The sequence below is a fragment of the Sardina pilchardus genome, chromosome 13 (genome assembly GCF_963854185.1).
Source record: "Sardina pilchardus chromosome 13, fSarPil1.1, whole genome shotgun sequence".
In the NCBI taxonomy this organism is placed as follows: domain Eukaryota; kingdom Metazoa; phylum Chordata; class Actinopteri; order Clupeiformes; family Clupeidae; genus Sardina; species Sardina pilchardus.
In genome coordinates, this window is record NC_085006.1 from 3832501 (window position 1) to 3857192 (window position 24692).

The following is a 24692-nucleotide window of genomic DNA, read 5'->3' on the forward strand; positions in this document are numbered from 1 at the left end:
CACTAATCTTTTTGAAGTGTGGCAACATTCAGACCACAGATTATTTAGAAATAATAGTAGGCTAACCTTGTAAATTATGTAGCCCAATGTAAGTGTTGATGTAGCCTACTGACATACATGTAAGCATGCCTAACTATGAGCATTATAAATCAATACAATAAAATCATCACAGGAACTCAGAGTCAGATGTATTTCTTAGTAGGCCTATCGGACAAAGACTGATGATGTAGCAGTGAAAAATCCTATAGTCCTGCTTTCAGACTTACATCAAACTAAAAATAGAACAGTTTACCTTGCACCACCAGATCTTTCAAGGTTGCAACTACTGGAGTGAATATGAACACTTGTGAATGGATATTTGTGAGGTAGTGTATTTATACTGAAGGGTTACACCTCTGACCAGCTCCTTTGGTAGGCTATATCTTGTCTGAGATATCATTGGAGAGAACAGATTGCATAGCCTACTTGAAATACTTCATACTTCATGACCAGTTAGATGCTGACAGGAAACAGGAAGTTGAAGGGCGGTGCCTTTTCATGCAGACTTTTGTTGGGCACTAATGCATTTTCTGGCTTTCTTTGTCTTTTACGTGGATTACTGCTATCAGAACCAGCCCTTTACAAGGTTCCACTGGTGCCATCATTACAGTACTGTAAATGCAGTAGGCTATGGCACATCTGCCATAGGGCCTGCAGGCAGCTGTGTTGCAGGGGGATTTCAGGCCTGTTATAAGCTCAGAGCTATAGCATGCCTCTCACATGCCCTAGGCTACCTCATCCTACTAACACATTTTCCAAACCGCCTGCTAAATAAGACAATGAAATGATACATCACTTCAAAGTGGAATTGGGGATCAGATGCAGGTGCATCTCAAGTTCAATATGATTGAGTCTCTTAGAATTAAAGATCCATCTGACCATGCTGGTACTGAATATCACTCACTTGGCAAGAAAAATACAAACACAGACAATTAAAAGGAATCTTGCTAACTGATACACAACACTTCTGTTTGAGTCACCAAACAAGCAAAAGAACATCAGAGATCTAAGTTAAACCTAAACTATCAGTCAAATTAATAAACGTTTGTCTGACCTCTAGGCAACATCTGACCAAAAACAGGTTTAGTGACCACAACCTTGCAGTGGAAACAGGTAGACATAGAAATCCCTGTTCAAAAGTTCAAAAGAGAAAACAACATGTGGCCACTGGCAGACAGGGAAGGCTGAGACAGAAGAGCCCTTTCTTCTTCACAGAAAAAGAAGTAGACAAACCTTTTCCTGTAATTCTAAAACCAATTCCCCAAATGTTAACCTCTGACTCATTAATAAGATAGACGACTATACCTACAGGAGAGGGACATTCAGCTGCTTTGACGGCACTTAATTATTTAAATGTGTCATAATCTACAGATAGGCCTATACACTGACTGGCCAATCTATCAGGTATACACGTTGCTAGTACTGGGTTGGACCTCGAGCCAGACTTATAAATCGGTGTGCCAGTATTGTTCGCCGATATTACCTACCGATATATTGGTATCAACGTGTATGATGGCCGATAAATGCTTTTTGAATATGTTTTCACCAAGTAAGGAAGTTCATTGTTACGATGGCTTTTTAAAGTAAAAGACACAGATGGTAAGCTGAAAAAACTACTCATAGTTATTTCATAATATACATCCCACCTTGATCAGAACTTCTCAATATGCTAAATATTAGAGAAATGTTAACATTAACATTTAAATTGAAAATGACTGTTATCGGTATGACCGGTTATCGTTTTTTGAAATCCTCAAATATTGAACTCGTTATCGGTTGTTAATATACCACTCTACCCTTTTCACTTCAGAACTCTGTTAGCTCTTCGTGGCATAGATTCAACAAGGTGCTGAAAACATTCGTCAGAGATTTTGGTCCATATTGACTTGATGGTATCATGCAGTTGCTGCAGATTTGACGGCAACACATCTATGATGCAAATCTCCCGTTCCTCCACATCCCAAAGGTGCTCTTCTATTGGATTGAGATGTGGTGACTGTGGAGGCCATTTGAGTACAGTGAACTCTTTGTCATGTTCAAGAAACCAGTTTTGGATATTTGAGCTTTGTGAAATGTCACATTACCCTGCTGGAATTATCCCTTGAGAAGTTGTTTGGGCCAATCAAATTGTCTGGGTGGGCTTTAAACAATGATGGACAGATGAGCAACAATAATGTAGTCATCCATGTCACCTAAGCATGCTTGAGTTGAATTTGTTTACAATAATCATATCCAAATGGCATGCTACCATATTCAAATGTTTGAGGCTGGCAATCTCTGGTGTCAACATGGCATGTTCATCCAGAGAACTGCTGCTCGTTGGATATTTCTTTTTTCTATTTGAACCGTTATCTGTAAACCCAATGACCACGTTGCATTCAGGGTCACTTAAATCACCTTTCTTCCCCATTCTGATGCTCGGTCTGAACTTCAGCAATTCATCTTGACCCTATCTGCGTGCTTTAATGCATTGCCTTGCGATTTGCTGAAACTGCCTGAACGAGCAGTTGAACATGTACATAATAAATGTTTTTTTTTTGTAATATCTATTTTTTATGTTCATTGTAGTCTACACATTGACACTTTATATCTATATAAAGAGTCTATACATAGCTATACTTTGTAATCCTTATGATTGCTTTAGAAATACAAGTGTCTATGATTATAGGGCATAGTTGGGGAGAAAGACATGCAGACAGAGGCAGAGAAAGAGAGACAGACAGACAGACAGACAGAGAGTGCTGATGAGAGAGAGAGAGACAAACAGACAGAAAGCGTTGATAAGCTGGAGAGACAGACAGACAGAAAGTGTTGAAGAGAGAGAGAGAGACAGACAGACAGACAGAGAGTGCCAATGAGAGAGAGACAGACAGACAGACAGAAAGCGTTGATGAGCTGGAGAGACAGACAGACAGAAAGTGTTGATGAGAGAGAGAGAGAGAGAGAGAGAGAGAGAGAGAGAGACAGACAGACAGACAGGAAGCGTTGATGAGAAAGAGAGCTGCATGGAAAATCCTCCTCAGTCTCCGTGAGCGCCGCTCCGAGGCCTCTGGTCAAGCGGAGAGCCATCACTCAGCGCCAGACAAAAGACACGGGCAGAGTGGCGGGCACCAGGCCCTCCTCCTTTTCCCCTGCTTCTTTTTCCCCTGCTCTCGTCCTTCCCTCACAATGGAGACGCAAGGCAGTTGGCCAGGCCTCCAATTCATTGGTGGTGGGGTAGGGTTACCCTTGTGCCCCTCCATGGCAGCAGCCCTAATGAGGCCTGTGTCTGCTGCGGATATGGGACATGACATCAGTGATGCACAGGAGCTCTGTCTAATGATGAGCTGCCGCTCTAAATATAGGCCACATTCATTTGGTTAAGTGTCCACTCCGTCAGCAGACCCAACATGGATGTAAGATGCCACCAGAGGCTTACGATTGGAATTGAAATCAGGCAGGAAGAACAAATTGGAATATTACATTAACGTGACAGGTCCTTTTTGGCCAGACAGTGCAACGGTGGCAGTAAACCTGGCTTGGTTTAGTGAAGGATTTACCCAACCTCAAGCCATTACTTGTTTGACAAGGATGCTACACATGAATGAACATTAAACATGAACAATATTGTATTTTATCACTATCCCATCCTGTAATGCTTCCATCCTGTTCTGTTTTATGGCAGTCTTTCAGTCTGTCTAAAAGAAAACTTGTCCTTTCAGTAATAGTGTAAGAGAATATCCTGCACAATATTGCACACACAGTCATGCCTCGTACCCATTCAAGGCCTGTTTATTTTCCACCTCTTATCCTCTTTCATTGACAGTGAGAGGCTAAATATGTCTGGCAAAATATGGCTTAATACAGTATATCTTTGTTTGTGTAGTCAAAACAAGATCAAGAGTATTCCATGCTTGTGGAAAAGCCCTAGTCAGAAAGCCAGTATTGATCCAGGGTGAAGGCTAAGTTGTGTTTGTAGTTTTGTGTGATGGCGAATGATGTTGGATGAATGGGGAATAAGTGAGGTCCATAAATCTATTTTTCACAATGTAGTCGTGTCACAGATGTGGATGTTTTGTCACATTACTTGTGAATGAGACGTCTTCACTCTTGCACTTATTAGCTATTGCAAAACACTGTGGAGCAATACAGCGGCAGCCTATCAAAACCCAATAGATGTCATCTGCTGTGCTGTGTTCTCACAGCTAAACCACAGCATTTTTCTGCAGTATTCATCTTAAATTGACTAACACTTTCTATTTAAACGAGGTGTCGTGGACACAGAAAGAACGAGGGGAGGGTTTTTCAACTGCGCGCAGATACTGCTCAGTCCTCTCTTGGCATCTTTACTTGCTAAAACTATGTTGTACAACAGTGAAGATGAGGCTGATGAATTTACAGTTTTGTGTGACAAATAACACGTACTGAAGAGAATTTCGTCTGCTGCCCTTCAGGCTAAAGTACAGTGGAAAAGTCTTGTGAAGGGTGCCTAATAAGAGCACATTAACATTGGCTTGGCAAATGACAGAGCTCATAAAGAAGAAATATCAGTAAGGTTGTTCTCTCAAGAGAGTATACCACAGCTTTGTACACACACACACACACACACACACACACACACACACACACACACACGCATGCACCCACACGCACACACACGCATGCACGCACACGCACACACTGATCCCTTTTCGTTTGAGCCTTTGAGGCAAAGCAAGCCATGCAGTTGTAGACCCCCTCTTTTTCTTTCCTTCCTCTTGCACTCTTTCACTGGCAGTGAGAGCAAGGCAAGAAGTGGTTCCCTTTTTGTCAGATTGCTTTTTCAAAAGAAAAGAGAAGGCGCTTCCAGTAGCTGGAGTGAAGCCCCCCTCTCCTCCCCTCCCTCTCCTCCTCTCCCCTCCCTCCCCTCCCCTCCCCTCCCCTCCCCTCCCTCCCCTCCCCTCCCTCTCCTCCCCTCCCCTCCCCTCCCTCTCCTCCCCTCCCCTCCCCTCCCTCCCCTCCTGCCGTCCTGCTGCTGCTGCTGAGTGCACAGAGAGGTAACTGAGATGAGGAGCGATGCTCCAGTGCGATAAGACAGAATCCGTGAGAGTGCTCCAAACAAATGCAGCCAAAAGGCCAAGACTGGGGGCAAAGCACCCCCAGCTTGTTTTAAAGTTCTGTTTGACCACACACACTTGCCGTTCATTACATCTCTCCAGGTGTGTGTGTAGAGGTGAGGAGAGGAACAGTTACACCTCCAGCCAGACACACAGTGTGTGTGTGTGTGTGTGTGTGTGTGTGTGTGTGTGTCTTTTTTCAGGGCATTCATGTTTGACTAGTTTTCAGTAGCCTGTCACAACTATATTATTTGCATGTACGGTTAAGGATGTGGAAACATGTTATTACAGAGACTGCAGCTTTTCCTCCTCATAAAAGAGGTCTCCTCCACTCTCAGAGATGTATTTCTTAATGATGTGAGTCATATTTCTTAATGATGACCCAATGGTGGCAAAGACGGACACTCATGACTCATGAAAGTTCCAAACAACAGCTAAAGACACAAAAGTAAAAAAAAAGCCCACTGCAAAAGCTGATATAACCACGTGTTATCAATATTATGATGGGAAAAGATCTTGACTTAGTTTAATAAGAGTTTGACTTATTTTAAGATGTCTTGTCAAGACAAATAGCTAAACACACGTGCAGCCAAATTTGCTTGTTGTTTATAAGACAAATTTGCTTAAAGCAACACTAAAGCACTTTTCCTCTGTTGCACACACGCTATTTGTTTATCCAGCAAATAGCAATTTCCACAGACAAGGTAGAGCATGTTGCATGATTTTTTGAAAGTATGATGTATTGTGAAATCGAAGGAAGTCAAATTTGTAGTTTCTTATGTCTCATTCCATCAAACTACAGATCCGCTACCCAATCTGGTAAACTTACATAGTGCGCTTATAGCCGATAGAGGACTGCGAAGCAAATGCAGAAGTGCTGTTCACCCTGTTACGAGTTGACGAACCACTGAAATGATTTGGAAACATTATTTTAAGGTAAAAAAACTCTTCAGTGTTGCTTTAACACACTGGCAACCAAATGTGTGTGTTAAAGTAGGCTAGTGTGTGTCTTGATAGTACAGTGCTGTGAAGAAGTATTTGCATATTTATCACACTGCAATATTTCAGATAATCAAACTTTAATATTAGACAAATAGAAGACAACCCGAGTAAACATGAAATGGCATTTTTAAATGCTGATTTCATTTATTGACGGAAAAAAGCTATCAAACCCTACCTGGCCCCAACATCTCTTGACACCCCCAAGTATGATTACTGCCAACCCTGTTGAATCTAAACATCACTTCAATGAGTCAAAAGTGGAACTTTTTGGAAGACGTGGGAGTCATGATATCTTGTATAAAGCTACCACAGCACTCTACAATAAGAGCATCATCCCAGCAGTCAAATGCGGTGGTGGTAGGGAGATGACCTGGGGCTGCTTTACTGCTTCAGGGCCTGGGCATCAATGGATGCTTTTGGGTTGTCCTCGTCAAAGTCCTGATGGATTGAGATGTTGTAGTGGCATGACCTTAAACATGCTTGGAAACCTTCCAATATGGCAGAATTAAAACAATTCTGCAAAGAGGAGTGGGCCAAAATTCCTCTGCAGCGATGTAAGCGACTTGTTTGAAACATTTGATTGCTGTTGTTGCGGTTCAACCAGTTACTAGGTTTAGGGGGGCAATTCTTTTTTTACATGGGTGAGCTAGGTTTTGAATAACTCATTACCTTCAATAAATGAAATTGTAATTTAAAAGCTGCATTTTATGTTTGCTCGTGTTGTCTTTGTCTTATATCAAAATGAGTTGCATGATCAGAAACATTTAAGTGTGACAAATATGCAAAAATAGAACAAATCTGGAAGGGAGCAAATACTTTTTCACAGCACTAAATGTCTTAAAAGAAGTCAAACTCTTATGAATTACTTCAAATAATTTTAGATGAAAGCACCAGGTAAGTGTTGTCATACTAAAAACAATACCAACGGAATGTTTTAAATTTGGATGTTTCTGTGGAAAAGAGTAGATGAAGTGGACAGTTTTTCCTGGAGGAAAATGTCATTCTCTCCTTCCCATGCAAGGTTCCCAGTGGCAATCTGATATTGATCATTAGAGACACACCACCCAAACAGACGCTCTGCCAAACAGACACCCTGCCCAGTCCAGTGACTACAATGGGCTGGCATTTATTTGGCAGGGGGTGAGATGATGTCAGTTTTCGGTCAGATGTCTGTCAGTGGACTGGATGAGGTGCAGCCACGGGGGATCATGTTTTTCCTAATGACGTCTCTCTTTATGGGGGTGTTGAGACGCTATTGAGGTCCGGTGCTAATATCTTTGTGTAGAATTCTGCTGTAGTGGAACAGAAAGCATCTCAGAAGGTCAAGTGGAAGTGTGGTGGGAGTCTTGTCAAAGTGAGCGGTCAGAACAGGAGATGGAGGCTCTCCTCCATCGTGTGTGTGTGTGTGTGTGTGTGTGTGTGTGTGTGTGTGTGTGTGTGTGTGTGTGTGTATGTGCGCGCGGGCATGTGTGTGTGTTTACGTGTGTGTGTGTGTGTGCGCTCTGGGCCTCAGAGCTGAGGCTCCCAGCGGTCCTTCCAGTGTTCTCATGTCACTCGGTCGTCATGACAGTGACACAGATGCCCCCATGAGAACGCTAGTGAGAGACGTGGCTATCAGAAGAGCTATTTGTGGACGGGGCCAATGCACTGGAGGGATGAACACTCTGCATCCCAACTCTCTCCTTTCACCTCTTCTTCTTCTCACTTGGCCTTTCGTCAAGAGATGTCCATTTTGACAGCACTTTGTCTTTCTTGCAGAGGTGTGCATGGGGCCTATATGTAGAGGTGTGGTGTCAGCAGTCAGACCACACAATTCGACTATCACACCACTCTTGAGCCTCTTCAAGCTGTTGTAAGCCTGATGCAGTGAAAGCCAGATGAAGCATGGGGCCTGGGGCTTCATCACAGCAAAAAACTCTACATTCTAATTCTGATGCTCCTCATCTCCAGGCAGCATTCTAAGTTTCTAAGATGGGACAAATCTTGCTGTTACAGAAGCAGTTCCTAATCTCATGACCATGTCTTATCTTAGCTTAGACCTCCTATCTTATCTTAACTTAAGAAATCCTAACTAACTAATAACTGTCAATCAGATTTTCTTGATTTAGATTTTTAACTGCTCTGAAATACGCATGTGACCAGTTCCTTGGGTTTTTTAATGGCACAGTGTCAGTTTATGTAATGAATCACTCTTACTCATTTGCGGTTACGTGTTAATGAATAGGGCTTATTTTGCTACTACATTGATTAGTATTATTGTTCGCATGGGCCTCCTATAAAGTGAGCAGGTTTCATACTCTAGCATGGATCTTTGAAGAGTTAATACCTCCTTTGTCATCACTAAGTCTGAGCTGGGTTTGTGTGGGGGACTTTTCTGTCATTCCTATCTTTAGTGTTTATCGCGGGGAGCTACTTTTCTGATGTGTGCTTATGAATGTCTGATAGCAGTCTTGACATTAACTGGGTCCTGTCCTCTCATACAGTCTCTAAATATGTCTAAATATGCGTGTATGCCTCTCTGTCTCTTGGCTTCACAATTATTGTCATAGGTTAAGGCTTTGAATGGGTCTTTTGAGAGCGCTCACTTTTAGACCCCCTCTGTTCTCATATCTCACTGTATCGCACTTTCTTTGTAATGCTGTGTAGCCCACGGACACACACACACACACACACACACACACACACACACACCACAACCACAAAGGCTGTGCAAGTGCAGCCTGATGTTTGTCAGCCCACCTTTTTAACAGAAGGCCTGACATTCGGGGATTTCCTCAGTACACTAAGGCGCTTTGGCAAATTTGCATTCACTGTGCACAAGCATGAAAATACCACTGATTCAGAAATAGACTCAAAAAGTGAAATTTAAAAGTATGCTCAATTTGTACCTTTTTTCATGCCTCTGATGTTAGGTTCATAGTCAATCAGTTGTATGAATCTTTTATCAGTTTCATATTCCAGTCAAGGAGCTTTTTGTAAAATCTATGCCTCCGTGATGCAGGGTTAGCATCTCGCCTGCTTTTCTTTAAGCACATGAGCAACTTCTACACAAATACCAGAAAACTTTAAAAACTTTAACTATTCAAGAGATATATATTGTGTTTACCCCTGATCTTAAAGGCATCTGGTTTGTCTTTGTTTTTTAACTTCAAAATGGAAATGAAGCCTGTCATGTATTGCACCTGCTAGTGTGTCTGCTGTTGCTTCTGCTCATGTGCGTGTGGTGCTGCCATCCGCAGGTGAAGCTGGTGAACTACATCAGCAGGCAGCTCCGATGCAAGCAGCGCGTTCCAGAGTGCGAGAGGAGCCCGGCGCTGGACAACTACCCGCGCCTGGGGGACTGGCTTCGCACCATCAACCTGAAACCAGAGATCATTCAGGTGCGCCATGTTTTGTGTGTTGTGACCGTGAGTTTGAATATGTCTGTCTCTGTCTGTCTGTCTTTCTCTTTCTCTTTCTCTCTCTCTCTCTCTCTCTCACTCTCTGTATATGCATGTGTGCAGTCTTCTCATCGTAAGTAAAAAGCCCTTCTAGGGATGTCACGGCAGATAGATACCCAAGTGAAATCTGATCTGTGAACAGCCATATGTTACCTTAACGCTTGGCAGCACACCCTAGGCTGATGGCTACCTTAGATCTGGGATCAGCTGGAAGAGCTTTAATTTACTTAAGTAATTGCTTGCAACTGGAAGACAGTGGCGTCTGCTTCAGGTCTCAGATGGAGATAACCCAGGAACCAACAGAGTAAGGCAGAATTGTATTATGTTCCGTCACTGGAATCATTTATGCAGTAGGTGTGTTGAGGGTGTTTAACCTGTCAGACTTTACCAAAGCAAGCATGTTTCAATATTGAAGTTTGAGTGAAAGTTACAAAATATTTTCTTGCAAAGTAGTATTAAGATTTAATTCAGAAAATAATATTATTCTAATTTTCCTCCTGTGGCAAATTGCGAAGAAAGTGTGTGAATTAAGAATGGTTAAGTCAACTACTCCTGCGATTCACACTTCTACTCCAAATGAGATAATTGTCCTGCTTGATGTTAACTTATGTTTGTGATCTCCGTTGTTGTTCATGATGCTAAATGGCATGGAACTGCCTTATGATCAATGCATATTTTTGTTTTATATCTCATTGGTACATTGAGCCATGGTCAGTTTGCGTGCTCATGATTCTACCGTAGTGGTATATCGCCCACAGTGTGTCTGCAACCAGACACGTCTTAAAGGCCTTTCCCTGTAATTAACTTGATGACCAAAGATACTGTGTCCTCAAAAGTGGCCAGTGAGCACCACTGCCACTGAAGTCCTTCCTTGTGTTCCTGCATGTTGACCGTAGCAACAACAGAGGGAGGGAGAGAAGGAGGCACGGTGAGAAAAGAGAAAATGAGAGAAGGAGGCACGGTGAGATGGACAGAGTGAGAGAGCGGAGGAGGAGTGTGTCAGACATGAGGAGGACTTTGGGAGGCGCATAGTGAGATCCAGGCCAGTATATTGAGGTTCAGTGGGAGACTCTGCCTGAGTCACATTCCAGCCACACACCCGATACAGCACTCTAATCCAAGGGAATGTGCTGTGTCAGTCTCTCCCTGTTTCTGTCTCTTGCTCACACACACACACACACACACACACACACGCACACACACACACACACACGCACACACATACACACACTCCTCCTCTCCCTCTATTTTTACATCACAGGGGGCGGGCTGTCGCCTCCCCCCGGCTGTCACGCAGTCTCCCCCTCTGACTGGGCAGAACAGAACAGAACAGAACAGCACAGCACAGGAGCAGAAGCTCTCCTACTCTGGTCTTTAGAACTCACCTAGGCCACGCAGACGCTCCGCACACGCTCATCAAGTGGATGACCCAAAAGGAATAGGAGGAGAGATACCGAGAGAGAGAAAGAGAGAGCGAGAGAGAGAGAGAGAGATAGATATAGATAGAGAGAGATTGGAAAGATACAAGCTGTTGACTTGGCTGTCTAGCACACACACATGGGTGTGTGTCTCTTTATGAGTGTTGTGTATTACATCGGACCCTCCTGAGGTATGTGTGTGTGTGTGTGTGTGTGTGTGTGTGTGTGTGTGAGAGTGTGTGTGTTCGCTTCCTCATGCATGCTGTCTGCCTGTTGCTTGAGGAAATTGATGTGTGGTGTTTGTCCTGAACCAGGAGTTAGGGAGAGTCCCATGCATCCCATTCTAAACATGGCACAAGCACAGGAATTATAAAACACTGTAGTAGAAATAATAGTGAATGTCTCAAGAACATCATATGACTGTGTGAATGACTATTTTCAACTGTGATTTGCCTAAACATTTGCCTCACCGTCATCAAAGAAAGGATTTTCCTATATATACATATGTATAAACCATCTACATAAACAGTAGTGCTTTTCTTAGAAGCTTTTAGCTAACAGACCCTATTGATTTGCTGTGGTGGCACTGCCTCTGTGATTCACATGGCTGGAATGCACAGGGTTAGCGCCTGCAGGACATTTGGCACCAATGGCTGTCGGTTCTGGTTAGAGAAGATTTGCCACCAAATAATGAAGTTAGCTGCCTCCCTCCTCCTTTCCAGGCAGTACAAACCAAACCTTCATCAGATGGTGTGAAATATGGCCACAAGCGTCACCCCCACCCCACCCCACCTCACCTCACCTCTCCTCTGTCACTGTTTATACATGATGTGGACAGGAATCTCCCTCTGGGCAGGCAAGATTGGGCTAGCCTACCATGGGGATTTGCATCACTGGATTTGCATCATTGCAGCCTTTCCAACAGTCAAGTTCTTGGGTGTGCGTTTGTGTGTATCTGTATCCTGAAGATTACTTGTGTTACTCATTAGGCAGCTGTGAATCATGTTATCTTGTCTAAATCTTCCATTGGGTTAGACATGTATACGTACAGCACACATACGCATCCTGAAGCTGATGTGTGGAGCATAAAGGAAGTGAGGTTCCCCCTCACTGTTTTTTTGTTGTTGTAGTGTTTCTTGATCATCCTCCAAACATGTATTAAAAATTCCATAATTGGCTTGGTGGTGATGAATAGCAGTTAGTCCCCTTTTGAAGCACGCCTATGTAAGGAACTGTTGTCATGAAGTAACAAGGTGACTGAGCAAGTTACTGTGGCTGGATGAATATTGGACAGTATTGACTAGTCTAAATTCAGTGTGTGTTCTTTCACCTACTCCCAGCGTCATCTGAAACATTGGTTCTCCAAGGCAAGGAGTGAGACACTGCTCGTATATGGGAAACACTTTCCAGCGACTGCGTGTGTGTATGTGTGGGGGTATAGAAGACCAGTTGATGATCACCCATTGCTCATCGTTATCGCAGTTGGTTGCTTTCAGAATGAGCCAACAAATCAGATAGTTCTGAGTTATCTCTTTGACACAGAAGATTAAGATGACACAGCTGATGTGTAAGAATATGAAAAAGTGGTGACGGGAGATAATGTAGGCAGACAGGCCTCCTCACATAACCAATTATCATCTGCCTTTCAGGCTTGAATAGAGGCGTCTCTTTAACCAGACATGCAAGAGTGTGATGCCACTTCTATTGTACCTACTGCCACACCTCCCAGGACCAGTAATTATGCACATAACCATAGGAACCTTCCTAGGAACGCAGTTCTGAGAGCTAGGGTTTTCCCAGGTTGAGGAAGCACTGGTGGTAGATCCAATGTTGTCATTACCCAGTTGTGAAGTTGAAATGTGAGAGCAGGAAAGAAGTGTTCCATGGAAGTTGGCAAGCAGCATGGCTGGCTGCAACAACAAGACTTTACTGTACACACATTGCACACACAGATTCCAGATTCCAGACATATTGCTAATGACTGTTGGCACTTTGATAGCACTTCTACTTTACAAAATGTGTATTGTACACATTTAGAGCCATTATGATTTTGAAATGTGCCATATTGTATGGTATATCAACGATGTGATACTGTGATGATAATTGTATATCATAAGAGCCTTTCTGATATCAGAAATAAATGCTGCCACTCAGCATTATTCAAAGATAGCAAGATTAAAATGATATGGTATTGTAATCAATCGTAATTGCTTTTGTCAGTAGGCTATTTCTTCTCAGAATATTGAGAGGACTTACCACCCATCCTTATTTGGAGAACTGTTTCACCAGACCATTTAGGATTAGTGTTGTACCATTAGTAGCCTGTAAAGGGTGGCAAGAAGCATCTTGTCAACAACCAAGAGCTACCTGTTTCACAAGAGAGGTGAGATAGCCAAGAGGTATATAGTATGATGTCACTGAAACTTGGGAGGGAGGCGTTTCCCAGATCTCTAAGTGTTTCTTTTGTATGGGGGGGGGGGTATGTTTGTGAAATACTGCCTCAGCGTGGTCGGGGGCAGGAGTAGGGAGAACCCCGGTTGTTTAGATACCACTGTGGCATGTCAGAAAGAACACATTGGTTGCCTGGCAGAAGCCTGAAAAAAAAGAGAAAGACTGCGCAAGAGACAGGAAGGGAGACCAAGGGAGGGTGTTGTGCTGAAGAAGGGGTGGAGAGAGGGAATGAGAGAGAGAGAGAGAGAGAGAGAGAGAGAGAGAGAGAGAGAGAAAGGGAAAAGGGCTGAGTTGCAGTGCTCGGCTAACATAGCGTGACTGAAGTTGAGTGAGGTGGTGTAGTCGCTGGCTGCCGTTTCTGGATTATGAAAGACGGAGATACAACACTTCTGTTCTAAACCCTGTAATGGTATTGTGTACTTTGAATCACTCTATTATTGTAGAATAAACGTTGAAATACATTTGTACTAGTCTTGAAGTGTTTTTCTGTATCTAGCTTTCCCTTTTCTCGTGTTTATGGCAAATGAATTGTAATCTTGGGTCAGTGGAGAACATCCGCTTCATCTGTAAACATTGACTTGTTAATGAACAATTGGATGAAATGCCTTGTCGTATATGTTCTCAAAATAGGGCTTTGTGAGAAGACCTCTACAGAGTTGTGAACAAGTCTGACATATGTCCTCCTCGGAGCTGCTGTGGCTGGGTTCCTCTTTGGCTAAGTGCACGTCCACACTTCCATAGATTTCATGTGTGGTATTGTGCAGTATTTCTCAAATCGGAGTCTTATGCTAGTCTTGTTAGCCTGTGTGTTTTCTCCATGTGTATGCCCGTGTCTCTTGCTGGCCGTGGAGTTTCACATGGAACTCTGTACCTATAGCTGCACATAGGGAGGATCCAGACACCTGGATTCTTGTTTGTTTAATGATTTGTGAAGGGTGCTGTCCTGGGCGTGTTGGTGTTATGAGTGGTAGCGAGGATACAGTCATGTTCTGTGTGAGAATGTGTGTTTGTGTGAGGAGAAGGGGTAGGCACTCGGTTGTGTTTATTTGAGGGAGTACGTGTGGTTGGTGGATCCATGACATTGTTTATCTCCTTGTGAGCCACACTTACCTCTCTCCTGTGAAACGTCATGGCTTAACACAGCTAGTGTGGACATGTCCAGACCCTACCCAGGTATGAGTATGCATCAGCCTCTTTTAAGGCTTCGTGGCTTCGTAGCATAGCTTGGCTTCTGTGCAATATTATTTTGCAATGATACACATTCTACTCACAGAATAGCACATTCATTTTAACACGCTGTTGAATAAATACACAGATACTCATGCAGTGTATTAATGGATTTGGATGGCCTGCCTACATCAACAGATAGGTGAAATAAAGTGAAACAAAGTGCAAATATTGGCTTCAAGGAGCCACATTGTTTTCACCCACACTTCAGGAGTTTGTTTGGACCAAATCTGTGATATCAGGAGATAATGCCTTCAGTAGAAATAGGTCAAGCTTGATGTCATGTATCATACCAAAACAACTGGGTACAGCTGTTGAACAGATGATGTCACCAAGTGTATGAGCTGGCAACCACCGTAAGATCAAGTGCGCTTTAATCATCTCATGATTGGATGAGCTGGCAAGCAACAGCATCATAGTTTCTATATGAGTTGTAGTGGAGAGAAGCTACAGTATGGCTTTGTGTGGGCAGCAGGGTAGGCTGGAGCTGTCTCCCCTCATACATGTGACATCCTCCAGCCTGCTCTCCCGAACGGCCACCATGGACGCTCAGTAGTCACCGCTTGATGGATGGATGTGGTTATGGAACATGCTGTATAGATAAATATTGATCATCAGTTGACCCCAAAAACGGCTGTTGGCTTCGTTGCAATGTGTCACCCATGTGTATATTGGAGAAGTTGATCTCGTTCTGTATGGTCTCACTGATCCAGTGTCTGACTCGGCAACAGACTGAGGCTGGGAGCAGTTAGAACTGTGACTAGTGCTGTGCTCGGACTGGAGCCCTGGCTCTTTAGTGTGTGTTCTATGCAGTGGGATAATGTGTTTCTCTGTGATCTCGGCGACGGTCTCTTTCCCTCCCATGCGGGCCTGAGTCAGTAAGGTAGCCACTGGGCCACTACTACCTGTGCAGCGCTGCAAGCGCACCAATACTGGTCAAGCTGGTTTATTTCTGGCAAGTCAAACAAAGGGGCCTGGAAATAGCCAAGCCAAGGCTAAAAATAGGAGCTGTTGTCACCAGCTGGTGCAGCGCTGAACCCCCATGTGAGCGAGACAAAAGGTGCCCAGCTGACACGGCAGGTGAATTGCTTTGTCAGACACACCCTCAGGTCAGAGTCTGAGTGCCTTGAGCAGTGTTTTAGATTTTCACTATGGTTCAGGCAGTATCGTTTCTCTAAGGTGCTGCAGACAAAAGTACAGGTAAAGCCAGGTACCAATACCATGAGCGTGGTGTGGTTGGCACCTTACTGACTAGTGTTACTGGTTAGGTGTAGTGGAGTGCTGTGGCCCGTGAACTCCGTGTTGCATAGAGCTCTATGTTCCTCTATGGGATGGGATGGTACAGTACCCGTTCATCCATTTGAATGAATTCTAATCAAAATTGAACACCCTTGTTGTGCTAGCCTGTGAATAAAGGTTGGTATGGGGGTTACAAGACAAATTCTAAGTGTAGCATATATCAGCCCACGGTTGCAATTGTGTGGGCTAAACAGCTTCACTTCTAGAAAGGAAAAGAAGGTCTTGGAGCGGGTTGTTGATGATCTGTCTGTCCTGGATATGAGTGAACGCTAAGCATTGCAGACAACAGATTAACAAATGGACTGTTTGTTCCGCTAAAACAAATCAGGGCAACAAGACATAGAGGTCAGGAAAAGCTTTTATCCGAGTGTTGTGCTCATCCTGAACCTCAGACTTCTGATAATGGTGAGAAAAGCGCATAAAGGGCACATACTGGCTGCTGTTTCTGATGCAGGCCTGTAAATGAGCTGCATGGTGTGGGGCCGGCTGGAGGGCTGTAAATAGTTAGTTTTATTACCGTAGTGTCTACTGTCTCCCTGTGACTCCAGCAATATGCTCACCCAGGCCCTACAGTATGTTGACACACGTCTCCCTTTTGATTATGCTAGATTCATTGTTCTATGTCAATGTTGACATTGATATGTGATATATGCAGGTATTATAAACACAACAAACAAAAATGGGCATACCAGTCTGTGCATATGTGTGTGTGGATGCATGTATGTATGGTAATACAGTGTTATTATTTTCACTGTAAGTAAGACCCATTCTCTGAGCTCATATTGCTTTTATAGGCCTGGGATGAAGCATATCTGAATGATCTCATGGTGATTTATAGCGATCTGCATGTCATAACAGCTGATGATGTGAAAGTTGGGTGGACTTCATACTCACACAGTTATCACAGAGATCATTTGATTGCATTGCAGTATTAAACCAGAGACATGAATTTGTTTAATGTCATCTAATGGGAACTAAACTAAATGTCATTAATGGGACTGAATATAGCTTTGCCTTACTGAAAGTCATGAACGGGACGATTAGCTGGAATTAGCTGCCGATTAGCTGGAATATTTGTTAGACTTCTGTAAAGACAACTACGGAATCTGAGCCTTTTCTGAGTATCTTTGCAGCTTTTTAAAGACTTCTATGTATGAGGATGTATGTATGTGTGTGTAGTGGTATACCTGAAAAGTGCTTTAAATTTGACCAAACTTGACGTGATGTAAATTCTCCTGATGTACTGCATCCATGGAAGACTAATGACTGGAGGGCCACAGTAATCCTCATGTTCTCCTGGATGGTTACTGAAATGCCCTACTCTAGTGATGCCCAGCCCAGCCCAGCCCAGCCCAGCCCAATGATCTTACCTAGTGAAATATAGAACCAGTTACTGGCTTTTCTCATTGAATGAAAAGATCAGCTGAAGGGAGAGTCGGTTGCTAGGTAAAGAGTATCTGAGCATAACATAACATAACATAATATAACGTAATGTAACGGTGCACTCCCTCTTATGTAACAGTGTGAATGCTTCACTGAAATATCATGAAAGCTGACATTAGAAGATGATCCACAATAGCCGGAGTGACTCTTTGAAATGCTGACCAAGTCAAATGAGCTGTGAGCTGTTGGTGGTCATGCGTTACCTGTGGGCTGTGTCCCATATGGTTCCCTCAGGACGTTCTCTTCTGTTCTGTTCTGTTCTGTTCTGTTCTGTTCTGTAGTTCACCTCTCATGTAGCCCTGGCTGTGTTGTTGGACTTGGTCATTGGTTAATTAGGAGCAGGTAGCGCATGTGAAGAGGCATTTGAGTACAGCTGCTCCTGCAGCAGAGGGGTGGAGGAGTCTGAATGGAGGATCCCTGGCCTGTGGGAACACCATTATGCTTTCATTTTGAATCAGGGTGCACAACAGAGCCCAGTGTTGCAGAGCCAGTGCACAGGTAGTGTGGCAAATGCACACACATTATCATACAGACATTTGTATCCAAAAACACTGAGAAGTAGTTCAGATTCAGAAGACTCGGGTCACCAAGATCAACAACCAAAAATGACGCCGTTTATCATTTCCAAATTACAATGTTTTGGAATAATGCAGACACGCTTAAAATATATTGCGATTACATTGTGGGGCTTGTAAGGGATGCACAAATATCACCAGTCAACTGAAACGACCCTTTCATTGCCTAGCTCCTGTCTACACAAAGGCGGCATACAGATTCATAGATCCGTGGGTAGCATATTCCATTATTACTTGATTTGTGGCCTGCCAGGTGTCTTATTTATTTATTGTCCCTGTTGTTTATTGGTGAAAGGCTATCTGCTGCTCCTGTCCTCGCCAGCACACACCTGTCACTCACAATAGAGTCTTTAGCGTAGCTTAGCAGTGAATAGGCTTTAGGAGAAAGCCTCTAAGTTCTACACGTTTAGTGGGACAGGAATACACTGTAAAGTGCCTGGTGCCTTTCCACGTTGGTACATTTGATCTTATGATTGGCCCATTTGCACGCTAGCTGTGCCTGAGTGAGTATGACATGACATTGTTGATAACATCTGGTGATGAGCAATTGCAGAAAAGCTTCTCAGATCACAGATCACAGATCACATTCACCAAGAGCTAAATGACTGCACCACTGATGTAAACCGGTGTCCCGTGGAAGTTTTTCGTTATTTAGAAACGTTGAAACTTTAAAGGGCAAAGAAATGACTAAGGGGAAAAAAAGAGGTGGTTTGAGCGGCCGTGTTTCTGCCCGGTGACTGGGAGCATCGTGTGTCCCGGCCGCCGCTCACGCTGTCCCCCTCTATTAGCTCACCATGGAGACAGCGCTGGGAACAGGCGGATGGGTTCCAGACAGTTAAGCCTCTGACGCCCGCCTCTCGGCCCTGCTGTCCCACTCCGTAGCGCGGCGGGATTGGGAAGGGAATCCTGTCCGCTTCTCTGCAGGAATGCAGTAGGATGGGCTCCACCGGCGGCCTTTACCTTCTGTGCCAGACGGCTCAAGAGTTGTGAAACTGGAAAGCGGGGCGAGACGGTCTGTCTGCGCGGCGCGCGGCTGTGTTGTATCGATGCGTCGCTGCCGTCCCAGAGGGCCGTGCGGCAGGTGAGAGCGGCCAGGTGGACTATGTCACTCCGGCTGTGTAGTCTGGAGGCCATAAAAGTAGGGCTGGGGCTGAGTGCTTTTTCCACTCGCTGCTGTGTTCCCTGGATGTTTCCTATTTGTCCTGGTGTCCAGTTTTAGTGGCAGGGTGACGTGTAAAAACAGTAGTGTTGTCGTGCTGCTCTTTTTAGAAATGGATGCCTGGAAATGGATTAGTGTTCTGAAGTATATAAGTGTTCTGTTTTACATCATGCTCTGTTTTACATCATATAATGTCACCAAGAGAAAGGAGACTCTAGCACATGTGCTGATGTGGTGGGGCTTTGAGTGGATCCATATGGCCAACTTCCACTTCCGATGTGTCAGGATGATCCCAGGACAGCCTGTGACACTACACTACTACTACAGCAATACAGGGAGGCTTTCAGGGCCATCTGTAAATAAACACATTGTGAGGTGCTCTACCGCTACAATGCTTCTTCCTGGTTAGAGAAAGAGCCTCGGCCCCAGCTGGTGCACTTCCAGAGCATTTGTGCTTGTGGTGATCTCATGCGGAAGGAGGGGATGCTGGGTAGTTAAGCACGCTCCCCTGAACCGCAGTCTTGTCCTTCTGGGAAGTGCACACTCATTCCTCGTGATCCTGCCGCTACCAGAGAATGCGCAGCTCCAGATTGCGGTTTGACTCACCCCTTTCAGGGAGAGGGCAGGGATGGTTTAAACAAAAGAGTGCATTTGCTGAATTCCAGTCACTCGTCCATGTTTCCTGCTGTTTCTGTAATCGCTGTGTGGCTATGTGTCTGTCTCTCTGTCTTCAAGTCTCTACGGTAGTCTCCATTAATGCTCATATGACTGCATTTTCATTATTTGTTTGTTTTTCTCTGACTTATTTGTTTAAATCTCACTTAATTGTTTATATCTCACATATTTGTTTGTTTGTGTATCTCACTTCCTATTCCTCTTGACACCTCCTCTTCTAAACTACTTTCTCTCCACCGCACTCACTTTCTTTTATTTCCTTTCATCCGTTTCTCTCTTTCTGTCTTTTATTCTTTACTCCTTCTTTTGCTAGCTCCATGCTTCGCTTGTTCCATCACTCTCAAACTTGCCCTTCTGTCATTTTCCGTATCTCTCTTTCTCCACCCTCTCCTCTCCTCCGTCACCCATTGACTGTGTCCTCCCCTTGTGTCCCCTCCAGACAGTTCCTGTGACGCTGTCTCTGGATGCGTTGCTGCAGATGTCTACCTGTCAGGTGCACGATACCATGAAGAGGCTGGGCTCCAGCGCCGACGAGTGCTCCCACATCACTGCTGCCCTCTCCTGTCTGAAAAGCACTACTGAACGAGGTCAGAGCACCTGGCCAGCGCCACACACCTTAGGCTAGGCACCACACACCTGGGTCAATGAAATCAAGTTGAAAGCAAGTGTGCCGTTGCCTGAGAACGGAGGAAGAACTCATCTCTCCTCCTCTCTCCTTTAAATCCTATTAAAGTGTGCCACTTGCCTTGAGGAGTCGCTTTTACTCTCCAGGTGTTCTCATACATTTGTACAAAGATGTGTTATATGTAGATTTGTAACCCAGTGAGCATTCTCAAGCATGTCTCCAAAGCCACTGTGCTCTTGCCTTTTAAAAGTAGAAGTAGCAGACTTTTGTATTGGAGTACTCCTGACTTAACATTACCGACTAGGGGGACAGGCTCAATTCAGACTCCTGAGGGCAATGGCCAGTTATGTTAATGATCTAAATGTCCTGCTTGGACTCCAGGCTCATGCTGCTGTTGTGGACCTGAGGTAATCTAAAGTGTAGTTTTCAAGTCGAAGCTGGTTTCCTTCTGTATCCGATAGGAGAAGAGTTGAGAGAGGACGGAATTCCGTGGATCTCAGAACCCACTCGGCAGGACGGCGGCTCCCCGACTCCCTCAGAGCAGGTCCTGTGCCCCCCCGCGGGGCCCAATGTAGCCCTCACGCCTCACAGTGCGGCGCCTGGCGCCGTCAGCCCGTGCACCCCCACCCTCACCATGACCCCCTGCCCCCCGCCCAGCGGACACGCCCGCTCCGTCTCGGTGTCGGCCGTGCCCCTGTGTGACGGGCAGGACGGGCAGGGGGACTATTTCCCCTTCTCACGCATGGGCCGCATCCACAGCAGCGCCGCCACGCCGCCCATCACGCCGCCCTCCAAGAGGAGGTGCCAGCTGAAGACCCCGCACACTCCCCCGCCCCCCTCACGCAACCGGCTGGCCCAGCTCCTGCCCAACATCACCCTGACCCGCAGCAAGAGCCACGAGTCCCAGCTGGCCAACCGCATCGAGGAGCCCACTAGCAAGTAAGTGCTCAGAGATGTGTGTGTGTGTGTGTGTATGTGTGTGTGTCTGTGTGGGTGTGTGTGTGTGTGTCTGTGTGTGGGTCTGGGTGGGTGGGTGGGTTGGTGGGTGAGTGTGTGATTATGGTGGTGTTTTTCCCAGGAAGACTCCCCACCTGCGCTGGCGTTGGGCTTCCTGTTACTGCAACAGGATGCCATGCTCAGTAATAGAGGATCACGCTGTGGAATGCTGTGTGTCACATATTCCGCTGGGCAATTGGAAGGGCACCCGAGGCTATTGTACCCTTGACAAAGGACACATCTTATTTTTGCACCTCGGTTTCTCTCCACTGGATTGAGCACGTGTGCTGACCCAAACGAGCCGTGCGTGACCTGTGGAGAGGGTCAGCTCGGGTAACGGAATGGAGGCAATATTGTGCTGACCGCAAGCTTCAGCAGGACTCCATGGCTACATTCCTTGGAGGTGCTCCATGTCAAATGGAGCAGGCGTTAACCTCTTTCCTCTCTCCACTGACTCTCCTTATCTCTCTTCCCCTTTCCTCTCCGTTTCTTTCTCTTCCCTCTCCCGCGCTATCTTCTTTTTCTTCTCACTATCTGTCTTCCTCTCTACTTATGCCCCCCCCCCCCTTTTTCTATTTCTCGAACATAGTCATGGTGCGGTCAGGCGTGACCTCAGACTAGCTGGCGTCCAGACCTCGGAACGTTCCAGAATCTTTCTGTAGCCAAGCCAAATAGCATAAGCAGGAATCTCCTGCGCCTCTACGGGCTCCATACCCCCTCTATTAACTCGCACTATTTCCCCTTCGCTGACCCCTTCTGATTTATGGATGTCTGTGGCTGTGGCAATAGATGTGGATGTCCACTGTTAAGTCCCGCTTTCCTGTATAATGTGTTTCCTCTGCTTCCCAGTGGCTGGGTGCATGATAGACCCAAAATTCTGTAGCCCATCAAAGTTAAGGAGAAGTCTGTGGGACCCCCTATGATGGTTGCTAGTAGCTCTAAGCGTTTAAGCTCTGAGATGTAGGAAATACACTATTTCCCCATTCTCTCCATTGACGTACTGTATGTTTCTGCTCAAATTCAAGCATCTAACAAATATATAATGTAAATGTAATGTAATGTGAATTTATTTGTATAGCACTTAAAAAACATACAACAGTTGACCAAAGTGCTGTTCAACGTGTGAACATTTGCACTGCCAAAGAACACTTAGATTGGGTAAAGTTTAGACTGTCTTTGCCATTCATGTATTTGTGACCCTGCAAGGCGTCGCTTTGGTCAAATGTACAAATGTACAAGTTATTGCTCACATGAACGGCCATAAACTAAGCTTTCCAACGATATGTATATCGAGGGTATTGGAAAAAATATCGCTAAGATAATCGCATTCATAGTTGACATGGTTCTCCCGTCACAACATGCCAGAAGAGGACAAAATCACCTTTTTAAGCAGTGTGGACAACGAGAATGACTGCAAAGAGTCAAAACGTATGTTTTTCTGTGGAATTTGTTCACGATATGAAAGTGTAGACTGTCGAATTAAGCGAAAATGTGAAATTCAACATTTTAGCCTGAACATTTGTTTATCGTGGATTTTCTCAATGTAGCATCGGCAAATGGTTTTGCCTTGCAGGGTCACATTTGTGTGGTTTTGATGAGATCCATCCTTGTTGAGTGTCTAGCACCCCATGAAAGAGTCCTTTTGTATCTTAGCAACCAATACAACCAATAATATCACTGCTAATATTAGCAGGCCTTTGACATAGTATGTCAGGAAGGTGTGTGTGTGTATGTGTGTGTGTATGTGTGTCTGTGTGTGTCTGTGTGTGTCTGTGTGTGTCTGTGTGTGTCTGTGTGTGTCTGTGTGTGTCTGTGTGTCTGTGTGTGTGTCTGTGTCTGTGTCTGTCTTTTTGAAATGCTGTGTGAGGCTGATCTATGAGGTTTTGAACATTGTGAGATGTATGTGTGAGTGAGCAGTGTGTGCATGTGGTTAGTGTTTGCTGGGGGCCTCTCTAAGGGCCTGACCACAACTGAGCTGACGGACGCTGTCCTCATGTTCCCCTGTCAGGAGCGGCAAGAAGAGCAAGTTGCCCCTCAACATGCAGCTCAATGGCGGCGGCGGAGGGCTGGAGGAGTCCCAGTCTCGCTCCCCACTGCTGCCCGTACACAGCCCCTACATCCTGCCAGGAACCCCGGGGCACTTGGAGGACGCGGTCCTCAAAAGTGAGTTCACACACACACACACACACACACACACACACACACACACACAGAGGCTTTTAAAGCGCTCAACATACACATCCAGTTTCCCGTACATAGACTGAGCCTATTCCTGGACTAAAAGCTTTTATCAATGGAAATGTTTTCTTTTAGTCCAGGACTAGGCTTAATCCGTGTACGGGAAGCTGGCCCAGAGCGCCTTCGCCTCTCCATTCCTGTTTCAACTGGCAGAGATCTGCTGGCTCAGTACCTCTGTTTCTCTCCGTCAGTTTTCTCTGTTCATGTCTTTTTCCACAGATACTTTGCTGATACACCGGAGCTCCCCACAGACTGTTCGGAGGGATTTTGGCCTTCCAGTCACACACAGGTTGGGAACTAGCATGGAAGCACATGACCTGACACTAGCACACCAGACCTATACTGAACCACCTGCATGCATACAAAAATATAAAGTTAGGTATTTAGTCTTTTGTGTTCTTTTTACAAGGTTCTCAACCAAGTCCTGGCTGTCACAAGTGTGTCAGGTGTGTCAGAAGAACATGATGTTTGGCGTGAAATGTAAACACTGCAAGTGAGTAGCAAACACCACCCCGTCGACCTAATCATTTTGGTTTGTGTTTACAGTATTTAACAGTGACCTTTCCTGTCCTTAGGTTAAAATGTCACAACAAATGCACAAAGGAGGCCCCGCCATGTCACCTGCCTTTCCTTCCGTGTAAGTTTGCCCCATTAAATGAACCCCACCCCCATTCCTTTGTATGGACACTTAAGCATTCCTCAGTCCTTGCTCTGATCACAGATTCAAAAGGAGCTCTTGTACAGTAGCTCAAGCACTTGAGTTGCAATATCCATAGCATTCTGCTACCTTCTCTTATGTCATCCACACACCAGAGCAAGACTCATTAGCCTCGTCCAGACACATTGCTGTTTTGAAGACATTTGTGATTAGGCAGAAGATTGTAGTTTTAAAGCAAAGCAAAGTGATGTAAAGGCAGACAATTTCCTAGTTCTAGCCATCAAAAAACAGCGTCCCTATGTAATTACTCCATTTAAATGAGTGAATAGTCCTTTACAACAATCATTTGTCTGCTCTAGGTTATTTGATTAG

At 44.9% G+C, this 24692-nt stretch overlaps 1 protein-coding gene across 5 annotated transcripts in view; it reads left to right on the forward strand.

The window, feature by feature from the left end:
- LOC134099078 (kinase suppressor of Ras 1-like) overlaps nt 1-24692 on the forward strand; it is a 33769-nt gene that overhangs the window by 892 nt on the left and 8185 nt on the right. For 2 of the 5 annotated variants that reach the window (XM_062551784.1, XM_062551785.1), the window contains exons 2-8: nt 9356-9496; nt 20243-20390; nt 20890-21367; nt 23433-23587; nt 23882-23951; nt 24072-24155; nt 24238-24299. In XM_062551784.1, the coding sequence (XP_062407768.1) occupies nt 9356-9496; nt 20243-20390; nt 20890-21367; nt 23433-23587; nt 23882-23951; nt 24072-24155; nt 24238-24299 (1138 nt within the window). Of the gene's footprint in view, nt 1-9355; nt 9497-11058; nt 11166-13692; nt 13835-20242; nt 20391-20889; nt 21368-23432; nt 23588-23881; nt 23952-24071; nt 24156-24237; nt 24300-24692 lie in introns of those variants that run through there. The other 3 variants (XM_062551788.1, XM_062551786.1, XM_062551789.1) reach the window with 3 other exon arrangements.